Source organism: Anolis carolinensis, chromosome 1 (genome assembly GCF_035594765.1).
Source record: "Anolis carolinensis isolate JA03-04 chromosome 1, rAnoCar3.1.pri, whole genome shotgun sequence".
Taxonomy (NCBI): domain Eukaryota; kingdom Metazoa; phylum Chordata; class Lepidosauria; order Squamata; family Dactyloidae; genus Anolis; species Anolis carolinensis.
The window spans coordinates 65,009,369-65,020,447 of NC_085841.1; the positions used below are offsets into that span (position 1 = coordinate 65,009,369).

Genomic DNA, 11,079 nt, shown 5'->3' on the forward strand with positions numbered 1-11,079 from the left:
AAGCTTCATACTTCCATTTCAAGGGACAGAGGAAGAGCCTCTATGTGGTGTATGTGGTAGCAGACAGGAAGAACAAGATCACCCTGTTTTAAGGTGCCCTTACTATGATTGGTTTAAACATCTTTAAAACTTGGAATTAATTAACATATCCCAAATTCTGTTGGTTCGTTAGCAGTCTCTCTCATTAAATTAAATTAGCCGCTTTGACTCTCTTTTGTGAAGAGAAAAAGTGAGGTATAAATGAACATAACAACAACAACAACAACAACAACAACAACAACAACAACAACAATAATGCAATTAATAGCAGAATTAATTCCCAACTTTCTAATTTTTCAGGGAATGAGACACTGAAAATAATTCACACCTAGAATTTTTCATGTGCTGTGTTTTTATTATTTTGGTCCCATTTCTTACCTCTTTTCCTTGGATGCCTAAACTGTATTTCTAAATGCTCAATTGAAGTAATAAATCACTACAATGCTGGAAATTTGAGGACTGAAGGAAGATTTCCTTGCAGAATTCTTTTTTTGCAGGGCAATGTTCTCATTTTACTTTCTCCTCTGTAGCTGTACTCATGGCTTATGTTAATTATTCTCAGTTAAAAATAATATTGAAGTTATCCTTTTTCATAAGAAAAATTCCATGTAATTGACAATTTGATTGATTTTAACAAGTTAGCTTCTATAGTTGGGAAATTTCCAGGCTTTGCTTAGAAGCAGGAGGCAAAAAGGTAAGAGGGATCTTCAGCTACTTTTTGAGACTTGTCACAAAATCAATCTTCAGATTGAGAGGTGTGGCAGAAACAGATTCCTATACGTGGCTCCAAGGCTGCCTCCTGTATGGCAGCCTGTAGGAATGAAAGGGGTTTCCCTCCCTGCTCTATCCTTGCAGCTGAATCTTGCAGAGCACACTGTCTCATTTTCCTCAGGAGCCCTGCTGCTCTGCAGCTTCCATCCAGCATGCCAGTATCTATCCAGAAGTGAAATATGCAGCCCTCCCTTCAGTCCTATTCCCTTTCCTCCCTGTTCCCCCTTCCTCTATATTCTCTGGTTGGAACTGGGAAGACAGAGGCAGCTGCTGCTATTTCTATTGCTATGTGGCTGCAAGCCTTGCACCGATCCAGCTAATGAGGGCCAGGTTTATTCCACATGCTTCAGGAGGCTGCCAAGGAGACAGTTCTTGTAGAAGATTTGAGAAGGAATCCACGTCAGGCACGACTTCCCACTGCCTCTTTCAGTCCAGCAGTTGGAGCAATTGGTAATGTAATGAGGGATTTGTGAGACTTAAACACAGTTGCAGCCAGCCCCACTGCCCTTTCCTAGAAAAGCAGATATTTAACTTTGATCATGATGTTCAGGAAAACCAGGGCTTAGAAACATGACTCAAAAACAATGTAGTTCATCATCATTATTGTTCCAGAATAACACAGAATACTCGTGTGTGTGTGAGAGAGAGGGGGGGGGGGGGGAGAGACCTCACTCACTTTAGATCACTACAGAAGATGCACTATAGTTGAATTGATTCAACCAAGAAAGCCATAGCCCTGAGGTTGCAAGATCTGCCAAAAGTAGTTGATGGTCAGGAATCTCAGAGGCTTCTCTTTCATAGGATCACCATAAACCATAATCAGCTTTTGGGCTGATTATTGATAATACATCAATACAAAAGACAACAGTCCACCTCACCCCCAAATTCCTCAAACTTTGGTAGTTGTGATACGCTTTTCAGACCACGCTGAGGAGACTGAAATTGCCTTTCAGGACTGAGGTTGCTGATGCTGGGGAGGAGATGAGTGATGTCAAAGTTTTGAGATGACAGTCTTGTGCTAGGCAACCTGCTTTACACTCCTGAAAAAAGGGTACTGTGCTGATTTGAAACTGCCACTTGCCCGTCATCAGCTCAACAGTGACATGGTGTAGTGGTGTAATGGTTTGAGCACTGAGCTATGACTCTGGTGATAAGGGTTTAATTTCCACCCTATCTTGGCAACTTACGGGTGACTTTGGGCACATCATACACTCTCAGTCCCAGAAAACCCCTTGGGGTTATGATAAGTATGAGCCAAATGAAGGCATGCAGCAACAACAAAGCTAGGAGGGCTGTGGGAATTGCTCCCCTAATAAGGGTATAGTTGCTGTTGTTGTATGCTAGTAGTTTCCAACCTGTGGTCCGTGGACCACCAGTGGTCCGCAAGAACTAAAATATGTTCTGCGGCCTCACCATTACTACACTGTTGCAACAAGAGTGACTGGTCTCACAAAACCCTCTTATAGTGCTGAGGCAATGGGGATGTCAGGAGAAGAGAGGCTGACAAAAGGTGTGACAACAAACTTACTGACTGCTGCTTCTCCTCCTTCTCCCTCCTCCTGAGCGGAGCCATTCCATGTGGTGCTTGGAAGAGGGGGTGCTTTAATGTCTTCAATTTTCAGCCTGTTCCTGGGGTTGTTTGGGGTGCTGATTCAGAAAATTGCATTGGATAGACCACATCAGCTCTAGATTATTAAATATGGTTTTCTGTCGGTGAGCAGATAGTGCCTATTGGATGGCATATGTTCTGTATCAGAGACTAGAGCTGTTTTCTCAAGGTAGTTTTCTGCACCCCAAATAATCAAACCAAATCTAAAGTTGTCCAAAAACTGATTTGTAACCCTTTTGGTACTAATTCCTGTTTTATTGACTATTCTAAAGCTTTTGACTATGTGGATCATAATAAATTGTGGCAAGTTCTTGGTGGTATGGGGATACCAAGTCACCTTGTCTGTCTCCTGACGAATATGTATAACAATCAAGTAGCAACAGTAAGAAAAGACCACGGAACAACAGATTGGTTCAAGATTGGGAAAGGAGTATGACAGGGCTGTATACTCTCACCCTACCTATTCACCTTGTATGCAGAACACATCATGTGATGTGTGGGGCTTGATGAATCCAAGGCTGGAGTTAAAATTGCTGGAAGAAACATTAACAACCTTCGATACGCAGATGATACCACTTTGATGACTGAAATTGAGGAGGAGCTGAGGAACCTTATCACCAAGGTGAAAGAAGAAAGTACAAAAACTGGATTGCAGTTAAACATCAAGAAAACCAAGATTATGGCAACCAGACTGATTGATAACTGGCAAATAGAGGAAGAAAACATGCGGGCAGTGACAGACTTTATATTTCTAGGCACGAAGATTACTGCAGATGAAGACTGCAGCCAGAAGATATTTACTTCTTGGGAGGAGGGCAATGACCGACCTCGATAAAATAGTGAAGAGTAGAGACATCACACTGGCAACAAAGGTTCGCATAGTTAAAGCAATGGTATTTCCCGTAGTAACCTATGGGTGTGAGAGCTGGACCATGAGGAAGGCTGAGTAAAGGAAGATGGATGCTTTTGAACTGTGGTGTTGGAGGAACATTCTGAGAGTGCCTTGGATCACAAGAAGATCAAATCAGTTCATACTCCAGGAAATAATGCTCGACTGCTCACTGGAGGGAAGGATATTGGAGGCAAAGATGAAGTACTCTGGCCACATCATGAGAAGACAGGAAAGAGAGAAGAGAATGATGCTGGGGAAAATGGAAGGAAAAAGGGAGAAGGGCTGACCAAGGACAAGGTAGATGGATAGTATCCTTGATGTGACTGGCTTGTCGTTGAAGGAACTGCGGGTGGTGACAGCTGACAGGGAGCTCTGGAGCTCTGGCGTGGGCTGGTCCATGAGGTCATGAAGAGTCAGAAGCGACTGAACGAATAAACAACAACAATTGGTACTAATGTTGGAGAGTGGTCTCTGGTCAAAAAAAGGTTGGGAGCCACTGTTGAGCTGCCCAAGTCATTTAAATCACTATACCACATTTTATTCCCCTTCTCTGTTCCTTCTCCAAATGTCTAGCAGGGCAGTAACTTAAAGCGCCAATGGAGCATTTAGAAAGACAACGAAGGCATCCAAAGAAAACCACTAGGCAAAGATACCAAGGAAATGAAAAAAAAATCAGCAAGTACTGTATTGGAGTTCTGGATGTGAACTATTTTCAGTTTGCACTCTTTCAGATTTTAGAATCTTTCCATCAAAAGCGCCACTGGCTCTTCCTAGTTTTGGCCTCTAACTTTTCCAAGCTCCTATTTATTTATTTAACCCTTCTTTTTCTGGTGCAGCTGAGTGGCACAGGCGTGGCAAAGGTGCTCCTCTTGGCCCTCTTGCCCAGCCACCGCCAGACCCTGCTTCACTATGAAAGTCTTGGGGGTGGGGAGGGGGGGGGGGTCATAGTTTGGAAGCAAATAAAGCCCCGTTCCAAGTCTTTCGAGGTGGGGGTGGGAGACAGAGGGGAGGCTTGTCCGTCCGTCCGGCCCCTCCCCGAGTTGCCAGTTGAGACTGGGGAGAGAAGGCGAGGGGGCTGGTGCGGCGCAGGCTTGGGTCTGGCTTGGAGCTGTTTTGGGGCTGGCTTTCCAGGTAGGCGAGAGCGCAAAGGGTCGGCTCGGCGCAAGGAATTATGTCATTGCGGCGGAGAGGCAGGGAGCCCAAAGCGCTTCCTCCGCTCGCTGATTGACAGCCCCTCGCCTGGCCCAGGAGCCTATATAAAGCGGGCCAGCGAAGGGCCGGGAAGCCACTTGAAAGGCATCCCAGCCCAAGGCGCTTTCCTTTCCTCTTTCCAAACTCCTGCCAGGGAACATCCTTGGAAGGACCGGCTCGGCGCGGCACTTTCCTTCTTCCACACAAGCTTGCTTTTAAGAAAGAAAAAAGCCCATTATCTTCTTCTGGGGCTGGATTGGGCAGCTGCAACACTTCGGAGGCTCTCTGGAAACATCGGAGACTAGGTAAAAGTTTGGGGATTGAAGGGAAAGGTCTTGGGCCGGACGGCTTTGGGAAGCATCCCCATTGCGGACACGTGGAGCTGTGCGCGGGTGTATTCCGATTTCAGGGCGCCCTTCCTCCTCATAAATCGACACAACATTAGTAGTAGCAGAAGTCGGGAAAAGTGGATGCCAACTCAGAGCATCCCCCTGCCTGCACAGTAGCCATTGACCCTGCTGGGTGCGGGATTTGAGGAGCATGGATCCACTTTAAATCCGGTTTTTGCCTCCTGCAGAATTCTGGAGTTTGTAGTTTGGTGAGGCCCAGGACTTGCCCTCCCTAAACTACAAGCCCCAGAATCTGCAGGAGGCAGAAACCGGATTTAAAGTGGATCCATTCTCTAGTGTGATGAGGTCTCTAGTACATCTGGGAAACGGGTTCCTCGAAATCAAAGGGGCAAATGACCCCTAAGTCCTATACATAGTGTGTGGGGGAAATCAAATGCTGCTGGGATCTGATCCATTGAGTCCTTGGCAATCCATGGGATTTGCTCCCTGGCAGTTGCAGAGAGGACTGCAGACGTCCTCCAGCCCAGGTGGCTGGGATTGCAGCCCACATCTCCTTTTCTCACTCTGGCTTGTAGGTGTTTGTGCTGTTGTGTTCCTACTTGCTTTGTGTAGAAGAGCTTTTCAGCAGGGTTTTGAAAGAGAGCCAAGTTTTTGGACATATGAAAGACAAAATTAATCAACCACTGGAAAATTTTCGTATAAGAATGGAATGGAAATCATTTCTAAAGCATTACAAGAAGTATGCCCACCAGTTATACGCTTTCAGGGTAGGGATTTTCTCCATCTGGCATCTTACACAAGCCTTACAGACCAATAATATGTGTCCAGCAACAGTTTAAAGATTGCATCCCCAAAACTGGGAAGGTTGAGCCTTCCCAGGCCTCATAATTAGGGGAATACAGTAGAGTCTCACTTATCCAACATTCGCTTATCCAATGTTCTGGATTATCCAATGCAGTCTGCCTTTTAGTAATCAATGTTTTTGTAGTCAAACCTTTCAATACATTGTGATGTTTTGGTGCTAAATTCGTAAATACAGTAATTACTACATAACATTGCTGTGTATTGAACTGCTTTTTCTGTCAAATTGGTTGTAAAACATGTTTTGGTGCTTAATTTGTAAAATCATAACCTAATTTGATGTTTAATAGGCTTTTCCTTGATCCCTCCTTATTATCCAACATTTTAACTTATCCAACATTCTGCCGGCCCATTTATGTTGGATAAGTGAGACTCTACTGTAATAATAATAAGCTTTATTTGTATCTGGCCACCATCTCCCCAAAAGGGCTCAGAGTGGCCCATAGAAAGCACTCAATAGTGCAACCATACAATTGAGGAGTCCTTCACAAATTGAATGAATGGGTCTCCTTGAAAAGTCTGGCTCATTTCACTGGTGTCTGGCATTAATGGGGACTTCAAAAGAACCTTCATTCATTTCACTGGTGTCTGGACAGGAAAACATCAATTGGAATTGTACCCTTAATCAACAGCATTCTTGCCCAGGGATGGAATCTACTACATTTTTTATTTTGATTGTTCTACAAATATGGGGAGGGAGCCCCCTGTGGTGCACTGGGTTAAACTGCTGTGCTGCTGAACTTGCTGACTGAAAAGTTGGCAGATTCAGGGAGTGGGGGTGAGTTTCTGCTGTTAGCCCCAGCCTCTACTAACCTAGCAGTTCAAAAACATGCAAATGTGAGTAGATCAATAAATACCACTCTGGCAGGAAGGTAACAGTGCTCCTTGCAGTCATGTCGGCCACATTACCATGGAGGTGTCTAAGGACAACACTGGCTGTTCAGCTTAGAAATGAAAATGAGCACCAACCCCCAGAGTCGGACTCAATGTCAGGGGAAAACCTTTACCTTACTAATAATGTATCCATATCTTGAGAAAGTAAAGAATTCTTCAATGTACAATAAAATCAAAGAGGTTTAAACATTCTTGGTGTGGTCTATCTTATGTATGTTTGTATGTATGGATTTAATTATTGGCAGAGTAGCTAAACAGCACCTTAGTCCTTTAATAGAAGCAAAGGGACTAAACAGGGCTTAACTCTTAACTCTCTATGTGCCCACACTTAGCCTTGAACTACTGTTGAATGGATATTCTTTTGCTGTAATTAATTGTAATACATTGTGCAAAAGGACCGGATAAATTGAGAGGTGTCTAGGAACTATAATATCATATCATGCAAAATAAATATGATCCCACTTGTGGAAATCAGTTATGATACACAAAAATTCTGTTTTTTGTATGATCTTTCGAAATGTGCAACCGACATTGTTCAGTAGAGCTGTGAATATGAGAGATTTTCCATTCAAGTTCTGTGCATTTTCTCAGAAGTAAATCCTATTGCATTCAACTGGGTTGATGCCAACAGGCAATACATTTGTAATTTTATCTAAATTTGTATCTAATCAAAGTACTATATAGATGAGCCTCCTCCAAAGAAATCTTTCCAAGAAAGCCCTGGGATAAATTTATCTTTGGGTTGCTATAGATTGACTTGAAGGTACATAGCCCACTATTTTTCCAGTGATGGGTGTGTGCCTGTGAGTGTAGGTATGTGAATGTATTTGTGTGAGAGACAGAGTTAGACAGAGAGACTGGGATTTATTGCTTTAGATTAATATATAAGTTAAATTACATGTGAAACCCTTCTGGAAATACCATTATCATCCAAGAATGTCGCTCTATAGCAAGCCAAAAGTGGATTTAAGAGCAGTTACTTGTAGACTATTTGAGTGCCTAGACGTCTTATGGAAAACTTTTGAAGACAATTCTGGATATACTATATATATATATATTTTCCATGAATTTATTAAGAAGGTTATTCAACAGCTGGAGTCCACCTTCTAGCTGCTTTTTGAGTGAGCATTCTCACTAATATTGTCAGAGTCAAATCTGGATCAAGCATAGGGATTATAATACACAAATACAGAAGCATGCTTGAAAAATACAAATATATGGTATTTTATACAAATGGCATGATTTATAGAAGTCCCACATTTAGAGTAAACTGACAATAAAATACCATAAAGGACCAGAATTGTGTGTGTGTGTGTGTGTGTGTGTGTGTGTGTGTAAGGTGGTAGTTTTTTGTGTATGTTTATGGATGATGTGATAGTCTTTAAATGAACCAAGAACATTCAATAATACATATATTTTACTTGGCAGGCATTATGTTACACCGGAGTTGGCTACTGTGGCTGACAATCTTGTTAACTTTGTGGATTTCATCAGAGGCTCAAGGTATGTTTCAAAGTATGTGTAATGTTTGGGTCAAAGCATTTAACATGTCCAGAGTGGATAGAAACTGCTACAACTCTGAGTTCTAAAAAGAACTAGCTTGTACACTCACTTGGCTTGGCTTTAAGAATAATTGCTCAAATATTTCTATCCATTGCATGGCTGGAAAATGAAAGTTTGAATAGACAATATGTCTTACAAGAAATATATCAAGAAAAGAGCCAACAAAAAAGATCTGTGGAACAAATTTTGATTGCACATCAGTTGTTCAGAAGTACCAAATTAGCTTGCAATGTGGAAGATCTTTTCCATCTAAAACACTAGCAACTCAGCTGATTATTATTGGATTCACTTTGCTGAAAATTCACATGCAGCAAGCCATCTGAAAAATTGCCATGTCCCTTTTTTTGGGGGGGGTTGTATCCTGCTTTGTCTAGAACAAGCATAAGCAAACTTAGGCCCTCCAGGTGTTTGGACTCCAACTCCCACAATTCCTAACAGCCTATAGGCTGGAGGGCTGAAGTTTGCCAATGCCTGGTCTAGATCATGATCAAGCGTAGTTTATATATGGAATTATTAATGCTGACTGGTGGCTCTTTATGTCAATAAGGGAGTGTATCTGCTTTAGAGTTGTAGCCATATGAGTAGCCTTCAGAACCTTGGAGAGCTCCCTTAAAGTTCAAACTAAAAGCCAGAGTGTATTTCTCCTCTTGTCACTGGGATTTTTACTGATAACTCTAATTGCCTTAGTTTCAGTAAATACTATAACAGTAATGAGCATTCGTAGACAGCTTGTTAGGCCCAAGGCTATGAATCTGAACATTTATTCAGCTTCACAAATAACTTCTACAACTTCTCCAAGAATCAATACCAAATAAATGGAATTGCTGGACCTGGTGTTTGATGCTTTGTGAGCACAATAATTCCTAACCCACCAAGAAAAAAGCAGAGTCAGCAGGAAAGCCATGGAAGAACTGTCATTGTCAGTATAATTAATGGTCTTAGCTGAAGAGAAGGAAGCATAACACTGACTTTCCCAAGCATAGGTCCCAAAATATTAACATATTCCCATAATCCCTGGCCAGCAACTCTCAGTCATTTCCATGACGGGCCTGATATCTTGATACTATACAAATCCAAATATGGGGAAATTTGAGCTTCTGTCCTGGATCTGAGAAGTCTCAGATTCAGTCTTAGGTGGCAGGTCTGGGAAAAGGTTCTTACTTGTGATCCTTTAGATGCCTATAAGATTAGATGGTCACACAGACTAGGTGTGTCTTAATATAAAGCACATCTTTGTAGCCTATACAGTGCAGAAAACTATTTGTAGAAGTTCATATTGCAATCTTTCTGTCCTATGAAGACACTTGACTTTTATAATGTTAGTTCTGTGGGCAGTGCTGCTTCCCCCAGAATCTCTTTGTGACATGAATGGTATGGGAATATATGAGGAGAACCTATGCGATGATGAGACTCCTCTCCACACTAGCAGTAAGGAGGAGGTGCAATATGGCTCTTCACCTGTGATAGAAGGAATGGTGCTGAAAGGAGCATCTCAGAGGGTAATGTTATAAGAAATAGGCCTGGAAGGTAACCTCTACTCCTGAAAATGAAAGGGGCAGCATATTTCCGTATAGTATTTTATAATCAGAATGTGTGGGATTCCTTGAACATTTGAATAACTTGAATGGTAACCCACAATTTAATTTCTTCATTATTTATCCAGTGCGGGGTTCAAAGAAACCAGGTGCACATTTCTATTCAGCTGGGGCTGACCTTGACTCATGCAAACTTTCTATCTGTTTTTAATCCTTTGTAAATTAGGGCTTTGGGTGGCCATATTATTGTTTGCACGGATGACCTAATTGCTACAAATTGCACTATAGTTGATTTTTAATGGCAATTGGTGATGTTCAAACTGTATTTTGGTATATGACACACTGACTAAATAAACAGAACTGAACTATACATTTCTTTATTAATAATTTCTAAATGACTTTGCAGATGAAGATGGAGGGGATGAAACTACATATGACTTGATGCAAATCAGCAACATCAACAGGAAGACCATTGGAGCAAAAGCATTCAGGGGTAATATTTCTGGGGTTCCAGCGTACCGCTTCATCCGGTTTGATCATATACCTCCACTTAACTCTGAGAAATTAAAACAGATTGTTAAACTGATCCAACAAAATGAAGGATTCATTCTTACTGCCACCTTCAGGCAAGACAGGGACTCCAGGGGCACCATCATTGCTTTGGAAGGCCCTGGCATCTCTCAGCGGCAATTTGAAATTATTTCCAATGGCCGAGACAATACACTTGAGCTTTCTTATTGGGTAGATGGTTCCCGGAAGGGGTATCCTTTGGAAGATGTGGACCTAGCTGATCTACAGTGGAAAAATATAACTATACAAGTATTAGGAGAAAACTACAGCCTGTATGTTGGATGTGACCTCATTGACAGCTTAAGCCTGGAAGAGCCTTTTTATGAAAACCTGAAAGCAGAGAAAAGTAGAATGTACGTGGTGAAAGGATCTACAAGAGAGAACCACTTTCGGGTAGGTAACTTGCAAAAAATATCTTCTATGGGTCAAAGTACATACAGTGCAATCCTATTCACATATGCCTGGAAGTAAGACCTTTTGAATTCAGCAGACATAGTCCCAAATAAATATATATACAATTTTACCCTTACTTGCCTTGAGATGATGATCATGGTATCAGGAGACACCAGTCTTGGTTGAAAGTTCCTCTGAATCAATGAATCTTTATCTTGATAAGTATACTTAATATCACATTTTCATAGGCCAGGACTAGACAAAAATCAACTAATGGAGATGTAACTGAAAGCTATAATCTGATTTTTATCCTTCTTTTGTAGCCTTCTACTTTTTCCAGAGTGTTATCATTAAGCGCTATAGTATTTTAATAAATGTGACAGATATAGCCACACACCCATTTTTATCCCC

The 11,079-nt window shown here is 41.8% G+C and overlaps 1 protein-coding gene across 2 annotated transcripts in view; it reads left to right on the top strand.

The window, feature by feature from the left end:
• The first annotated feature begins 4,519 nt into the window (after positions 1-4,519).
• The window catches only part of thbs2 (thrombospondin 2), a 65,250-nt gene continuing 58,690 nt past the window's right edge, over positions 4,520-11,079 (top strand). Inside the window, exons 1-3 of one of the 2 annotated variants that reach the window (XM_008124599.3) lie at positions 4,520-4,807; positions 8,036-8,110; positions 10,112-10,668. In XM_008124599.3, coding sequence (XP_008122806.1) covers positions 8,041-8,110; positions 10,112-10,668 — 627 coding nt within the window. In that variant the 5' untranslated portion in view covers positions 4,520-4,807; positions 8,036-8,040. Of the gene's footprint in view, positions 4,808-6,996; positions 8,111-10,111; positions 10,669-11,079 lie in introns of those variants that run through there. The other variant, XM_016999348.2, reaches the window with a different exon arrangement.